This window comes from Diorhabda carinulata, chromosome 1 (assembly GCF_026250575.1).
Source record: "Diorhabda carinulata isolate Delta chromosome 1, icDioCari1.1, whole genome shotgun sequence".
Classification (NCBI taxonomy): domain Eukaryota; kingdom Metazoa; phylum Arthropoda; class Insecta; order Coleoptera; family Chrysomelidae; genus Diorhabda; species Diorhabda carinulata.
Genome location: NC_079460.1, coordinates 26,329,050 through 26,346,461, shown reverse-complemented (window position 1 = coordinate 26,346,461; position 17,412 = coordinate 26,329,050). Strand labels below are relative to the sequence as shown.

At 29.3% G+C, this 17,412-nt stretch overlaps 1 protein-coding gene across 8 annotated transcripts in view; it reads left to right on the top strand.

The window, feature by feature from the left end:
- Positions 1–17,412, top strand: part of LOC130894290 (aryl hydrocarbon receptor nuclear translocator homolog) — a 97,063-nt gene that overhangs the window by 76,499 nt on the left and 3,152 nt on the right. For 4 of the 8 annotated variants that reach the window (XM_057801066.1, XM_057801056.1, XM_057801033.1 and 1 more), the window contains 4 exons: positions 13,320–13,640; positions 14,233–14,427; positions 14,613–14,900; positions 14,976–15,459. In XM_057801066.1, coding sequence (XP_057657049.1) covers positions 13,320–13,640; positions 14,233–14,427; positions 14,613–14,900; positions 14,976–15,459 — 1,288 coding nt within the window. Of the gene's footprint in view, positions 1–13,319; positions 13,641–14,232; positions 14,428–14,600; positions 14,901–14,975; positions 15,460–17,412 lie in introns of all 8 variants that reach the window. The other 4 variants (XM_057801048.1, XM_057801039.1, XM_057801017.1 and 1 more) reach the window with 1 other exon arrangement.

The window sequence follows — 17,412 nt, the reverse complement described above, 5'->3', positions numbered from 1 at the left end:
GTATTTGAGTCAATAAAAAATTAATCGGTTTTTGCTCCCTAAAATATATAAAACTAACCGGCCGGTGATCAGGACATTTTAATACATATGTTTGAATGTTGGTATGGAGTATTAATGTATTAATCTCTATTTAACTTGGTTCACTCGCACTTCTAATACTTGCAATATAATGTTCTATCTTATAAGATTGATTTTCACTCTTCTGTCGACTTTATTAAATTTGAGAGAATAGCTCAATAATTGATATGGCCATTATATGAACAAATCTTATAATTTTTTGTTATTTAAAAAATTCTGACTAGAATATGCTCAAAATCATCATTCTCTTGAAATATGAATGAAAACTAAACGTTCATTGCACATTATGCCACATAGAATTACATAATTTTCCTGAATCGGCAACTTGCATTCAATTCATAAATACTTTGATATTAAAAATTTTTAATTTTTGTAAATAATCCATAAATTTTTTTACTATTCCTAAATAGTATTCTTTGGGGTAAACTACCTTACACCACCCCTTCTTGGAGAATGGCCTTCACGACAGCCGTCTCATAAAGGGCATTCAAAACAAACGTTCTAAGAACACCATTGAGAAAGCTAAATAGATTCAAAATTTCAATTTTCAAACAGTAAAATATTTAGTGAACACGTAATTTATACACCGCCTAAATATATTATAAAAAAAATCAGGAATAAATGCTATTCGACTGGCCTGCCTCTATTATACATATAGAGTCCTAAATATAATTACTTAACTACCTTCATATTTTCAAATACGATTTTAAACTCTTTTTTATTGCTATCAACATTTATGCAATTTAACCTGCATAGTCCCCAGACAGGTAACTTTACAAAGTTGTTGCTGTCTGACCGGTAAACAGTCCGTGATATACTATAGATCAATAGCTCATCTAATGTATGCAAGTTGATACCTCTGTGATGATAACTGAGAAAGGTGCGTTTTACCACGAGTAAAATTTATGACGATTTTCATTCGTAATCATAACCAAATCTCCAGGTTTCAGAATAATTGATTTTAAGTTTAAATCAAAATATGTTTTACGCATTGATTCTGTTTGTTCGATATATTCTTGCGCCTTTTCGTGTGCAACTTGTAAACGACACCAATCATACGCATGTTATACAATGGATATACGTGCAAACTTTGCAGGAACTAGTTTAAATTTGATTTTTTTACCAAATACCAATTCATAAGGTGTAAAGTTATGATATGAGGTTGACCAATCAAATTTTGAATCATCATTACAACTCGGTAATTGCGTTCGTAACACCCTATAAATTGGCTATGATACGCGGTAGATACTTTATGCTGAGTTTTCAGAATGAACATTAAATTTTCAAAAACTTAATTATTATATTCTGTACCCATATCTGTACGCACCTCTTTCATGGAACCGTATACCAAAGTAAAATTTTGCAACTATTGAATCTTCACTATTAGGAATTAGGATGATTACTATATATTACTCATTCATACTTCATTTGACCTCATAAATCTGCCAAAAGTGTCAATACATACAATGTCAAATGGGTGTTGGGAAGTTGGCGTGATCAAGAGAGGCTCAAGTTTAATTTTTATCTTATTTATTTTACATTTAGGAAATCATTTCACGAAGTTAGCAACGTCATGAGACATATTTCTCCACTTAAATGATGCTTTGAATTTTTCAGTAATATTTTTTGTCCATAATGACCACCCAAAGGTCGTTATGGTCAACAATTTCAATTTTAGTGTAATTAGTTTGCTTGCAAAACAAATAACTATAGAAAGCTTATTCAAGAAATTTCCGTCCGTCCGTCTTTCCGTCCTTCTCTCGGAATTAATCAAAATGTGATTCCATTCGCCAAATGACCTCAAATTATATTAATTGACATCAAGAGGCATCATAAGACATAGATCGACATCAAATGACAATAGACGTCAATTGGCTTCAATGGACGTCAATTCATGTCATTTGAGGTCACTTTTCATTTCATAAACCAATTATTAGAATTGTCAAGAAATAATTAGAACAAAACTATTAAATAAATAAAATGATTGATATTGTTCTTGTTTTATTTTTCATGCTCACTTGTTTTTATAAATTAAGAGTTGTTAATATTTATTGATTGCTAACGGTAAAAAATGCCCTACAGTCGCGACGATTTTTTTTATTTGTTTATGTAAATCGGTCCATTATTAGTCGTTTTGAGATGTTATGTAAAAATTATTAGTACTTAATTTATAGGATTTTAAATAAAAAAATGTAGAAAACTTTTCATATAATTCCATGAAGTTTTCTTTCGCAAACTCAGGAATTTACCGCCTATTAAGTTATTTCAAAAACACGATTTTCTTTCTCGATGTCAATATTGAAAATGTAAAAATCACTTAAATTCAGTATTTTCAGATCGATCCCTCTCAAAATAACCGTGTTAATTATTTTGACTTATGGGAAGTTTCTAGTTATTATAGCCCTTGCAACAAAAATTCCAGGCAAAATTTCATTGCTGTCGATCACACAATCCTTCTGTTTATTTTTCAAGCTCCATGTTTCTCTCAAAATCTCACCTCAGAAATAATGATTGATACTTCTTAAGGTCCACTTTGAACACGAATCAAAATTTTTATGTAATCTAATAGTTATTGTCAAGTCAGAATAGTCAAGTTTACATTGATATTTTGAAATAAAATTCTGCCTAAAATATCATAAGTTGGGAATGGGAAAGTTGGAATCGACATCATGAAACTCGTGCAATATACTGTAATCTTTAACAAAAATAATAACACCTTCCATGACCCTTTTTATTTTGCTCGGACTAGATCGATTTAATAACTGATCTAGGTCAATGTTCATTCATTTAAAAATTGAAATATCAACCCCTGTGTCTATCAAAAAGGTGTTCTTTTGGCAATTCGTCATTTTTGTTGGAAGGACTACGAAATGTGTACGTGACAGATCTAAATTGAAAATATTTACATTTCTTTCCCTAATCAAGTAGGTTAGGGACTAACTCATTTCTGCATCACATTTTACTCCGGTTGCCCTTACTGACGTATAATTGTTAGTATAAGCTGGCCTATTTCCAGATTTCTGATAACCACTATATGATCGGTTGTTCCTACAATTTTGGAAATTTTCCCTACCACGTGTGATTTGCTTTATTGTTGTAAAGATTGTTAAATTTATTTGTGCGACCGCGGCGGCGGTTATTGAAATTATGTCTTATATAACAATTGTTTGAACCTCACGGAGGGTTATTACTATTATTAGCAGAGACAAATTTTGATACAGTTTTCTACACTGTCGCATTAAAGCTGAAAAGTTTTCTGTGTGGAGTACTTTTCAATCTTTCGGCAAGAATTTCGATTTTGGAAGCGTATGTATTAGCATCTTTAGTATTTTGATAGAAACTCAAAAGTCTATTTGTAAATGTCTGTGAGCTGTCTCCTTTCATTGACTCAATAAGTGTCTTTGTTATTGTTCTCAAATCAACCTCGTTGGAAATCAAAACTCATGCACCACTAGACCACCTAGTTTTAATGAACGCCGTCATCCCTTTTTTCATTCAATTATCTATTCTGCAGATTTATGATTGGCTTTGCTACAACGAAAATCTCTTCTCTATATACAATTAACAGTTATATAGACCCAATTGTCGCAATATATCATTAATAATCGTAACAAATAGAAGACTGGAAGACTAGAAATATGACCTAAAATTAATATTTAAGGCTAAAGATAAGGAATTACAAATATTATAATAATTGAAACGTACAATACCTTGATCATTAAACGATTTTATCTATTTATTTACTCCCGCACTTGATATACCTTAATCAAACGGAGATACCAACGGTGAGCTTGTAGAAGCAGCCTTTACCTATAGATAATGAATTTACTTTATTTCTGCGAATCTGCATTTTATCATTACTTCCGTAAATTTTGAAGATCTTCAGAATTAGGAAAATTACCATTATCACTACATAATGTATAAAAGCACTTTTACATCTTTTGTTACATTTTAATCTTCTGTATGCACTACGAAGTTGGAGTTTAATACACGATTTTCTTTCACTCGTTGAGATGTTTGCCAATTATTAACGTATTTCGCATTACTTCAAACTTTTTGCGAAAATTAAAAAAGAAACTCCGCCAGGATCTCCATTTAGATGATTGATATTCAAATTAATAAAATGTATTGTTAGTTCCACTTATTTGATTAAATTAAAACTAAAAAATTAAATTCATTGCACATTATGCTACATCGAACTACATAATTTCCCTGAAACGGCATTTTAAATTTAATTAATAAATACTTTAATGTTCAAAAATTTTGTAACATAAAATAGTGCGCGAATTTGTTTAGTAGTATTTCTAAATAATATTCTTCGATGTTAACGATTTTACAGTTTGAAGGGACTGCACCTACTATGTGGCGACATTTTGGGAATTATAGGGTTTTATATTTAAAATTAAATAATAAATATAGCAGATAGATTAGGTGAAGCGGCTACACTTAGGTCAAGATAGACCTATTGGGATATACCAAGAAGTTGTCTATCGAACTGATGTGTGCTCTTCCTCACACCAATCGGAAAGTTGGTGTGAGGAAGGATAGTAGATGCTATCATTCTTCTTCTACTTAATGTAGGTCACTCATTGAATAGGTGTTGTACCGTTTCTATCTGTTTTTACAACTTTACAGAAAACGTTTTAGCTAAAGCCTGAACAAGAAGCAAGAGTTACCAATATACAGTGTCCCATAAAGTTACGTATTATTGTAGACTTATTTGCCCTATTGCACTCTATTGGGGCGGAGGTACAATATACGAGGTATATTGTAGGAAGTCTAACTGACGTTCACTTTTCCACATGTGTCAAAATGTTACTATCGCTCCTGTTATACCTGCATTTGAGCCCATGTGTTGACATGGGTATATAAATAAAATTCTCACATAGAAGGATATTAGAGAACGTACCTTTTCTTACCAATTTAGGATTCATCGGTGAAGAGCTTGAGCCTGAGTCTGAGGGTTGTAATTTCAGCCCAGTCTCTTGTGTAAACATCCAGAGGTAAGACAATCACGTCCAGGGTATTGGACGGGGTTGTAGATTGTGCCGAATTTTTTCGAACCCTGTTGAACCTTTTACAAATTGTGGATTTATCAAAGACCTTCTACCATACCAGAGAACCAAAATTTAGTATCGTCGGTCGCACAATTTGAGAAATGAGGCTCCATTTTCTACATGGAGAACAATGTTTGTCTTTCTATTTAACCAAAGGTTGGGAATTTTGTATTTCCTAGTATGTATGAATGTATGTTTGTATAATTCAGAGTGTTATATACGTTCTTGTGACCCTTTTTTTCTGTGGCACTAGGTGTGCTCATTGTTCACAGCTGAGTTATTAATTCCACTCCTTTCAAAAAATTCAATATGTGGGATGGTTCCAGCTGCAGTTTTTTTATGTATTTACCACATATCCAGGTGTAATGCTCTGCTAAACAATCAGGTGTCTACTGAGATGGCACTGCTCCGATAAGACTTCTGTTAGTATTCGTAAATTGTTCTAATAAAGGTTCAATAACGATAGCCCAATACTAAGTAAGGAATGCCTAGCTTTAGCAGATATAAGTCTTATATAATCTAAAAGAGTTGAGAGATAAACCAAATATATGGAAATTTGTAAACACTTCACAAGACAAAAATATAATTTCGACAAGATTTCCAATTTTGTATATCTAGAATTTTGAGCTTGACCAGCTAAAGGAACATAAAAGTAATGGGGCACTGATTAAATCCAAATACGTATCAAGACCTATGCAACACACTCATGCGAGACACGGATAAAGAAGATAAATGAATACATATTTAATAGATAGGAAAAAATATACTAAGTAGAATCTACGGACAAAAAACCACAGAAGAGGGCTTAAGAATAATTTATAAAGAATTAGAGGAGTTCTATAAAAAATCTCGAATAAGTATGTTCATTATAGGAGAGAGAGTTACATGTCTGGGACGGGTCGAGAGACTACATAAAAATAGAATGTCAAGAATAGTGCTACAACGGAGAACTAGGAAAATATGTTATAACATAATAATAAATAAGTGGTAATTTTATGTTTTTGATTACAAATCATAAAATTGAAAAGTATAGGATATATCTCAAAAATAAAATGATCCCATCTAGTTCAGAATAACGAAAATCAATTCAGTCCAGTTCAAAGAGATAAATTTGAAATTCAAAGATAACTATTTCAGAACATAATTATTGAAAATACAAAAATTGATGATGAACGATAATTTAGTAGATGAATATGAGAAATTATTGAAATAATAATTAAATAACGTACCTATAATCTTTATAGCTTTCCACTTTATGTTGTGCGCTATTTAAAGAGAAAACATTTAAATCCACATCACAAATATTTGCAAAAAGTTTGAATTTGACTAATGTTAATATCTCAATCTAACTTGATAACTTAACTATCTAAAAATATATACAATGAATCTTGAATGAAATGTTTGCAACAAAGTTTGTTTGGTTGTTGGAAGCACCGTAACTTGTCTGGTGCCGTAGCAAAGCAAGCTGTACATAAGATGATGGTATCGTTGTTAGTTTATGGGCTTCAAAATGTCTACTAGTTGCTCAACGCGATTAATGCCCTTATTATTTAAATCTAGTGTAAAGCATTTCCGCCAAACTGTTGCATTTGAATTTCAACCATATAGATTGTGAAGTGACTCGTCCATCACACTACACAATAGAAATTATGACAGATAACAAGCTATTAAAGTTGAATGAAATTATTGTTGATTTTTACCTTGATTTATTTTCGCTATCTTTTCTTTGAGCACTTAAATATATTCAATGAAATATTGAGAAAATAACTTGGATTATTCACTATAGTTTAACACCTACAATTATTTTTGAACATATGTTTTTTTTGTGTTGATATACATCTGTGAAAAACTGTTTTTATTCAATTGTACCAGTTGTAATAGATACTTGTGATTAAAAATGTACTATTTACATTTGTATATATTATCATGGATATAATTAGTAACATTTCCTATATAATTATTACAAGTGATATGATTAGTCAACTTAGAAACAGAACAAACCATTCTTTATAATTTAACCGTAGTCTAATATTCTACTATATATATATATATATATATATATATATATATATATATATATATATATATATATATATATATACTAATCGCTAATCAATTACCCTGTTTTATGTTCTAAATGTTATTGATTTTAGGTCTCTTCTGTTTCAAATTTAGTGTAAATTATTTTTTAGAAGATAGATAAAATTTGAAGTTTCGACTTTTCTTTAAGGTCTGTATCAAAATATGATGTTAACACTAATAATTTGCGTATTTGTATTGATCTATAGATCATCTTCATCATGAATATCAAAATAAGAATAAAATCAAACTAGAACTTTGTTCTAATAAGAAAAATTAATTGATATATATGCAAATTGTCAGTTTCAATATCAAATTTTGATAAAGACTTAAATTTAATATGATATAATTTAATTTAAATATAATTTCTAAATATTCTTGATTTCTTTTAATATTTTTGGAAGAATGATAAAAAATTAATTAAAAACAAACTAATTCTCAAATACATCTAGACTTAACAAAACAAGAGAGCCTCCGACACTTTCTTTTAAATTTTATATTTCCGTATACCAGTTATAACTATCTAATGTTTTATAGAATTAATATAATAATAAATTTTCCAGTTTAAAAAAATATAAGTATGTTTGCTTGACTTATTCTCTCAATAGTTAATATATACAATTACATATAACTTAACTATAATTTTTCACCCCATATTCTAAATTTAACATATATAACCCTTCTTATTTATATTTTTTACATAGAACATAACGTCTTTCCAATAAACTCGTTCTAATTATTTTCTTTGAAATAATAAACTAATGCCTTATTCTATAACAAAATCTTATCCAAATTCTGACAGCTGGTTGAAAAAAAAACCAATTCCTGTGTTTAGGTTATGTTAATTTGACTTTTGATTTACAAATATGAAAGAATTTGAAAATTATTTTTCAATATCATTAATTTAAGTAATTTTATCATGAAATATTATTTATATTTAGCAAATTTATCTTACCACTAAATTAAGAAAATAAAAAATCAAAGTGTGCTAATCACTAATATATTTCAGAGCTTTCAAATACTTTGTATTCATCGGTTGGGATTGAAATTAAGCTAAAGTAGAATAAAAAAATATTTATAAAATTATAACAATAATTAAAAATGACTTTCATTCTTTAATTAAGAATTAAGATTTCAAAAATCAGTATTTAAATTGGCACTTCATAGAAATATTAAGTTTATTGACGATTGTTATAGAAATTATTGTTGATTTTCATTGGTTAGATTATGAATGACATTAAATTTTTTTAGGTTAGATTAGGCTAGATTGTTGTGAATGATGTTGAATATTGGTTGGTTTTATAATGAATGACATTAAATTTTAATATGCTAACCTAACCAATTAAGCTTACCTAACCTATGAATTTTAAATTCAATGTCAATTATCAACTAACCAATCATTCACAATAACCTGATATAAACTATAAAAATTTTATTTCATTCATAATATAACCAATGGAAATTAACAACTATTTCTATAAAAACTGTAATCAATAACCTCAATATTTCTGTCCACCGTCAATTTAAATATTGACTTTTGATTAATTTATTGGTTTTTAAAAGTAACAGCGAAATTTAAAACGCCGCAATTCTTAATTAATTAATATAAGTAATTTTTTATTATTTTTATATTTTTATACATATTTTTATATTGTACTTGGCAATAATTTTAGTCCGAAACGATGAATACATAAGAACAGTACATCGTAAATCCGGAATCGCTGGGAAAGGGTTGGTTTCGGATTTTAGATTTTTCCGTAACTTAGATCATACGAATAATTGAATGAATTTATGGTGGCACCATCTATCGCACTAACGAGAAATTATATCGCATTACATAATAATGTAAACAGAGGGCGAGGTGTGCATAAAATTTAATAAAATCGCGTTTAATACTCCACAAAAAAACATTTATAAAATAATAATAATAAAAAGATTAAATACTTTATAAACAGCAGTTAAAATGATTTTAATAAAAGTAATAGTATAGAAAAAATAAAAAAAAATTAAAACTGGGAAGGGGAAAAAATTCTGATTATTCATGCTATCCTTATGTATGGTGTCGCCATCTAGTGTCAAATACGAAGCTAAAAATTACGATACGAACGAATCAGTCCGAATTTTAGATATTCCGCGTTTTAGAAGGCCGGATTTATAATGTTCAACTGTTTTCGAAAACTAAACGCGCGTATTCATAAATATCGTTTTACCGTTCTATCAGGCTTTTTTATTATATAAACAGATCAACCTCGCGCATGTATACAATAAATACAGTTTTAAAGTAACTCCGCGATTTATGTTAAAATTCTCAAATTTCGATTTAGAGCATATAACTACCTACTGATATAAATAATAAACAAAGAAATAAAGCATACATTGTTTCCATATATAAAACACTTTTCAAACCGAAAATTTTTATTGCTCCTAACCTTTAATGAAATTATCAATTGAATACCTTTTAATTCTTTTTTCGACATCTTAGTTTGTTTGAAAAATAAAATATTTTGCAAAATGCCCCTGCAATGTACTAGTTCTAACGGACAAACTGCAATAGTGCCTGCTTTAGTACGGCTTAAAGTTGCTGGACGGGACCCCTTTAGGTTAAGATTAAGTATTTCCGTTTTTTCTTTCGATAATTTCTCAAAAACAATAGCCTGGGGATTAATAGATAGTAGAATATTACAATTATTAGGTGGTAGTATATTAAAATTTTTAGCATAGCAAAGAAGTTTAGGAGTAAATCTATATTTATATTTTCCACTTTGGAGTAGGATTATTTGTTTGAACTTTCAATATTAGATCATTTTACACTTTGGTCTCATATAAAACTCTAATTTCAAGAAAAGATGGAAATATTCCACTTTTTCAACATTTTCTTCAATTGGCATATAAAGAAATATATTGGAGATAGCCCAAATATGATAATAATGTAAATAATATTAAATCAAATTTTCCAATAAAATATTTAATAAGGTATGAACAAATGATACCCTACATAGTTTGAAAATAGTTGTTTAAATATTGTAGATCATAGTAGTAACTGCTTCTTCTTAGTTATACTTTCGTTCATTTTAAATAATATTTTTCAAACTATATAAGGTGTCGAAATAGTATTTAAACTATTCTTTTCATACTTCTATTTACTCATATTGTTCAAATAATATCAGAATGTTTGAATTTTTGTTACAAAAAATACGAAAGTGGAACAGGAAAATATAAATTCAACAAGTTATTTTTCTCAGAGTTTTTTGGTGAGTATTATACATTAAATGAATATACATATTTTATTGAAATTTCAAATAAAAAAACATTGTAAAATCACATTAAAGTATAAATAAACTAATAAGAAAAAGTGATATATGTCGATTTTCATTAATTTAACTACTTGAAATATTATGTTTTGATTCCATCCTATCTTAGTTTGGTAAACATTTCTGGATATAATTCCATGAACTCTTGAAATTCTTTTTTTTTGGGTAGGTTTTCTTCCATATATGCCTTTGAAAATGTTTCTCGGTCAATTCCTTTTCCAGTTTTGTCCAAGTAATCTCATGTATTTTTGTCTAATTTTTTTTGGTTGCTCTCTACCGTGGCATTAACTAAATATAAGTTTTTATTATCAGTTTCTATATTGGTCTCTTCTTCGTGATCTGTATTACCTTCGTGTTTCTATGATACTATGATCAATTTGATTTCATTCAAATATTACCTAATGTATTTGTCATATTATTATTTTGGACCAGAAGTACTATTCTAGATACTTTTGCTGTTTGCTACACATCTGAAGGTACCACTGTTATTACTTGAATCTAAAACGAAAATAATTCAATTATATGTTTATTTAGCCATGAATAAGTTTCTTACTAGAATATCATATTCATAATCTAATCCACTTTCATTATGCAAATCACGCTCTGCGTTCTCTAAAACGTTAAAAAAGACATAATTAAAAAAGTTGAACATGTATCATGTTTACAGTATAGGGATAATGGACTAAAATAATAGTTTTTTTAGAACACAACTAAATAAGAGTCTATAAAATAGGAAAAAAACTATCGAATTAAAATCACCTACATTTTGAACTTTTGAACACTAATTTCACTGTAATCATAAAAAGCTATTTTAAGCGCTATTAACCGTTAAATACAAAGTAATTTATAGACGTAGACTGTAAAAAATGTTTTAAAAGTTTAGTGGCAGTTTATAAACATTTTCAATTTTAACACACTGTCAAATCTATTGTGCGTTTTTATATGTAGTCCGGACTAGATGTCTGATATAAATAATGATCAATACAGCGGTGAAATTTGTGCACAAGAAAAAATTTCTTGTAATTTATTAGGCGTATCTAACTCAAATAAGCTGAAGCGTATTTTGAACGAAACAATTTTAAAAAATTCAGAACTATGAAGAATATACAATTATTATTTATTACAAATTCTAAAAAAGAAAACATCTAACCATCTAAAAAATCTTGCATAGAATTCGTGTTCAATTGTTTATAACAAATTCAATTGTTGTAAAAGACACAAAAATGAAAAAAGTGGGCTATGCCCTTGATAGTATATCAAAGATGAAAAATAACACGTTAACAATAAATACTGAGTAAAAAGTAGAATATTCTTATTCTACTAGTAATATGGGTACGTAACCTAAGTACATGACCACATTTTTAATGAGCAGGCATTTTATTTGCTTTACGTCAATCAATTTTGTGTTACAAAGTATCGCTCCTACTTCCGTTATACCTTATCCACATGTTTATTCTAAAATACTCACCATTAATAATAACCAAATTCATCATGAATTATGTTCTACTGCGAAATGGATACATAATTTATTTTCACTATTCACTCTCTGCATTCAAAGGGGATAATACGTGTGGAGGCTTAATTTTTCTTTTCATTAATTGTTTGTAAAATTATTCAAAAATATAGATTTAAAATTTCAAGTCAAAATTGAAATTCACATGGCGACATTTATTGCCGCTTAAATGTTTTACTCTTGGTGCAATATTGGCCGTTAGATTGATTTTTATATATAGCGTTAGTCTGTGCAATGAAATTCTTTATACAGTGTATATAAAATAATGATATGTTGATGGAAGCGCCACGTATTCGAAAGATTGTGGACTATTATTGATACAGATTTTGAAATTTTGTCCCACCCATGTATATACATAGACGTAGACTTGTCATCTTCATGAAATTATTAATTATAAAAAGTTCTTTTGTTTCTTGTATTTGTGTTATTTTGTATATAAAGTTTTTTTGAAGAGTTTTCGTGTAATTCAAGAAATAAGAAACATTTTTTTGTAAATTCACTATCAAAATTACGTACAGAGTAAAATTTCGTCAGGTCTCAATAGAATTCAAAATTGTACGGAATTTTTTGACGCAGTACGTTCTATTTAGACACGTAGGCAACTGAGGATAGACGATGAAACTTTACTTTCACTTTAACTTGGTAGAAATGTGTTAACAGATTATGCTTTTCTGCTTGCAACTTGCAACAGGACAGTACTTGTTTTTTCCTTAGAAGAATTTATACTAATTTTTTTTTCATTCCACCCATTATTTTTTCATTTTTATAGCCATCTATGTTTGTTGTTTAAGCAGAAGGTGACTCATATCTAAAATATGTCTTCCCAAGGTTCCATCTTCCATTAAAATGAGTGGTTAACATAATTCGGTTTTTGTTTTACTGCTATCGTCTTCCTTTTCATACTAACATTGAATAAATATATATTGGGATTACTGTATATTTGTATCTCAATGAAATCTGCAATAAGTATCAAAATACATCTACTCATCCTTCTGAATATTCTGACCAGAAACTGCTAGTTTAATAACTTAAGTAATTGTGGATTTCTTTTCCAGTTCAAGGTACTAAACGGTCTCAAGCATCCGTTATGACTGTTATTATCATTCTTCATGATTTTTCTCTAAATAATCAGTTATTTGAAATCGGCTCCAGTTTTTAAGCAGCGTAATAGAGAAAAATATAACACATAAATTTATTCCTTTTTTTACTTTTACATAATGGGTTAATTAAAGGTAAATTCTATATTCTATATCAAAATTGTAACGATAATCTTTTTGTTAGGTACTGGTAATACTAGCACAGATGGTACTTACAAACCTTCATTCCTAACGGACCAAGAACTGAAACATCTAATTCTAGAAGCAGCTGATGGATTTCTTTTTGTAGTTAGCTGTGATACAGGAAGGGTTATATACGTATCAGATTCTATCGGCCCAGTTCTAAATTACTCTCAAAGCGATTGGTACGGCTCCTGTTTATACGACAACATACATCCTGAAGATGTAGAGAAAGTTAGAGAACAATTATCAACACAAGAACCACAGAATACCGGAAGAATCTTGGATTTGAAAAGTGGAACTGTTAAGAAAGAAGGAAATCACTGTAAGTATCTAAAGTAAATACATGATTATAAAGACAAAATATACCTAATTTAGCCAATATTTAGCTATAGGAAATATAATTGAAAAATATTCAGCATTTTTTAAGAAATTAGAAAAGCCAAAATTATATAGGATAATTTTAAAAAACAAAAAATCTGATAACAATTTTCATGTTTTATTGTTATTCTCATATTTAATAAATCTATCATCATAATGTAATAATGGAAACGAGACTAAATAAAAGTGAATATTATGTGATGAAACAAATATTTAAGATATAATAAGTAAAGGTATAGATGAAAGTGATTATACTAAACAGAAAATGCTGAGACCAATTTCAAAAATGAAGTATCGAGAATTAAGAAAAATTCTCTGTATCAGAATAGAAGATAGAAAGAAATGAAGTCATAGAGGGAATGTAACAGATTGGAAAATGAAGAGGACTAAGTAAGATAGAATTATATCTATGAGGATACCAATACCAGAACGGTACATTATAATTTGTGATGAATACTTCCAATATTTTAGACCTGCTATACAAATTTTTGCTTACTTTTTGTTTTACTCGTTTCTGAAATCAATATTTTTTGTAGCTTCGATGAGATTATGTATGGGATCTAGAAGAGGTTTCATTTGTAGGATGAAAGTAGGGAATGTTCCACCGGAAAGTATGCCAGTTGGTCATTTAAATCGCCTTAAACAACGGAATAGTTTAGGTCCTGGTCGAGATGGCCAAAACCATGCTGTTGTACATTGTACAGGGTACATAAAAAATTGGCCACCAACAGGTAAACTATATGGAAAAAAATATTTCTAATATAGTTGTATGAGACATTAGGTTTTTCTTTTATAAATTCAAAATTCAATTATTCATAGTAAAACTATTTTGATCACAATATAAAATGAAAAGCTGTAAATGTTCCGTTTAACTATTGTGTGACTAACCCCCAAAAAATATCAGATATGTTCCCAGGTGTTCAGCTAGACCGTCAATCTGAAGAGGAAATCCACACTTCTCATTGCTGCTTGGTAGCAATTGGTAGATTGCAAGTAACATCAACACCTAACACTAGTGACATATCTGGCTCAAGTAGCAACACTGAATTTATTTCAAGGCATTCTATGGATGGGAAATTCACTTTTGTAGATCAGCGTGTGATAGGTCTTTTAGGATATTCAACTGCAGAATTATTGAGCAAAAGCTGCTTCGATTTTATCCATCCTGAGGATCAAACTCATATGAAAGATAGCTTTGAGCAAGGTAATATTTCAAGTCTCATGTTTATCACTTTAATTAGATATGTAAGATTATTCTTAATGATATTTCATCTTTCAGTATTGAAACTGAAGGGACAAGTATTATCAGTAATGTACAGATTTAGAGCAAAGAATAGAGAATGGGTGTGGCTAAGAACAAGTGCATTTTCATTCCTGAATCCATATACTGACGATGTGGAGTATATAGTGTGTACAAATACAACCGCGAAATCAGTTCATACACCAAGTGAAGCACCTACCGAAGCTCCTGAGCAAGTTAGCTATCAACAACCTGGACTAGACTATAGTTTGCAAAGGCGAGATTCAATTTATTCCCATATGCTTCCCACCACACATATCCAAAATGAGTACCTGCCTATGTCAACCACTACAAGTCCAGATGATTCTCGATATCCAAGACTGCTTGCTGATCCTCAACAGGCTGCTAGACCTAGTAGTGTTCAGAATGTTTATACCACTTATGAACCTACTCCATCTCCTATTGCTTATGGGTCTCCTTCCCAAGCTAGTGCAAGTAGCAGTAATGCTAGTGTTTTAGCAAGGTAAGAACCCTTTGTGCAACTATGAGAGACAATACTATTGCTGTGCTTGATAAGTAGTGGGTTTGCATTAGTGAGCTAGCTGCAATTGCGTCAACAGTAAATTGAATTTGAATTTAAATTGCCAGATACAGATTGAAAAATGAAGTTTGTTGAATTTAAGCTTGATAATAATAGATTGTTTGGATCTTTCTGTATTAAAATAAAAATATAAAAATACAAATACAAAATATCAATTGCTATAGGCGTAATATTGTTAACCATAACTATTTTGTTTGTCCTTACTTACAAATCTTATTATTAGTATAATACTCCTTACTTTGCAAAGCATACTATCTACTATTAATAAACTATGAGTTTGATGATAGGTATATAGTACCGATATTTTGTTTCATATTATATTACATTAATTGTTGATTATGAAGGATTTGGTTTTCATCCCCTCGTTCATAAATTTGTACAGTTTCTTGGCTCCCTGAAGATAATTACAGGATATGTGGTGTGTACTTCAAAGTATTTTATTTAAATCCTCATAAAAGCTTTTCTGGAGGTATTGTGATAAAATTTGGTGATATGGTTTGTGTTAAAATTAACTAAATCCCAATCATAATCATATTATGTCAATATATTGCGATGTAATTGATCAATACAGTTATTTTTTTGACAAAGCGTATTAGAAGGGTCCTTCAACTGGATCAGACGATGAAATGCATATTTGAAGGTAGGTAGTGCACGCTGTTATACAGGCTCTTTATTGAGTTGAAAGATGATATATCCATATAGTTTATATTTCTAAGAGTGGCTCCTTAAGAAAGACTAGCTTTCATTTCTCAGTAAAATTTTAAAATCTTAAGGTTTCTTTGAGACTCTGCAAATAAGACCATATCATCAGCATATTCATATTTACATTGTTATCGAAAGTTACTCCTCTAACACCAAGTTTTTGAAAGTAGGCTTATAAGTCTGAGAAGAAGAGAGAGAAGAGCAAGGGGCTCAGGATATCTGCTTGTAGAACAATTTCAGTTATTTTATTATTCTGTGATATTTGATAATCTTGATCAATGAATAGTGAGGCCGATTCGTAGATAATTTTTAATATCCTAATAATAATTGTGCAAATAATTTCCTAGGGAGCAGGTATAAATAATTATTTATAACTCTGTATAGATTAAAAATGTTTTCATCACAGGAGTGCGTTTTCAGAAACTCCCGTTTGGCATTCTGGTATTTATTCATATTTTTCAACATAATGTGTGTGTTCAGTGCTAATGAGTTAAATAAAGAGTTTGGCTATGTGATTTATTAGTGCAATATTGAGGTAATTGTTAGTATCATCTATTGGACCTTAGTGTTAAAAAACAATTTTAAGGGAATTACCATGTTTAAGGGCACGTTTTTGTGAAACTCGTTACTTATTTTATCTTCCCTTGATGCTTTATTATTTTTATTCTAAGCTAAGAGCATTGAATATTTCATCATTTGAGAATCGTGTACCAAAAAATGGATGTAAAACATTTAGATACAGAAAAGTTGAATTTGGCATGGGTTCGTAAAAATCTTTATAATAAGTGATCATTTGATTCATGTCCCACCGATTTTTGTTTTAGTTTTGTTAGAATTAATGTATTTCCAGAATTCGTTAGAGTTGCTTACATTTGTTAATTTATTTTTAATATTATTTTCATAAGCCGTCTGTTTCTTTCCTTTAATAATATGCATAGATTCCTTTTTAGTTTTCTTGTATATTATTACACCATCTTTTCCAAAATTTGATGCAAAAATTTCTTTTTACTACCTTTAATAATTTTTTAGCATCACTACACTGTTTATCATACCACGGTTTAGTATTAGAATTATTTGTGTTTTTCCCATATCTAGAAATCTTGTTGTTAGTCTAATTGCCTCATCTATTTATCTATCTATTTTTGTTATAAAAAAAATTGGCCCAGACCAACA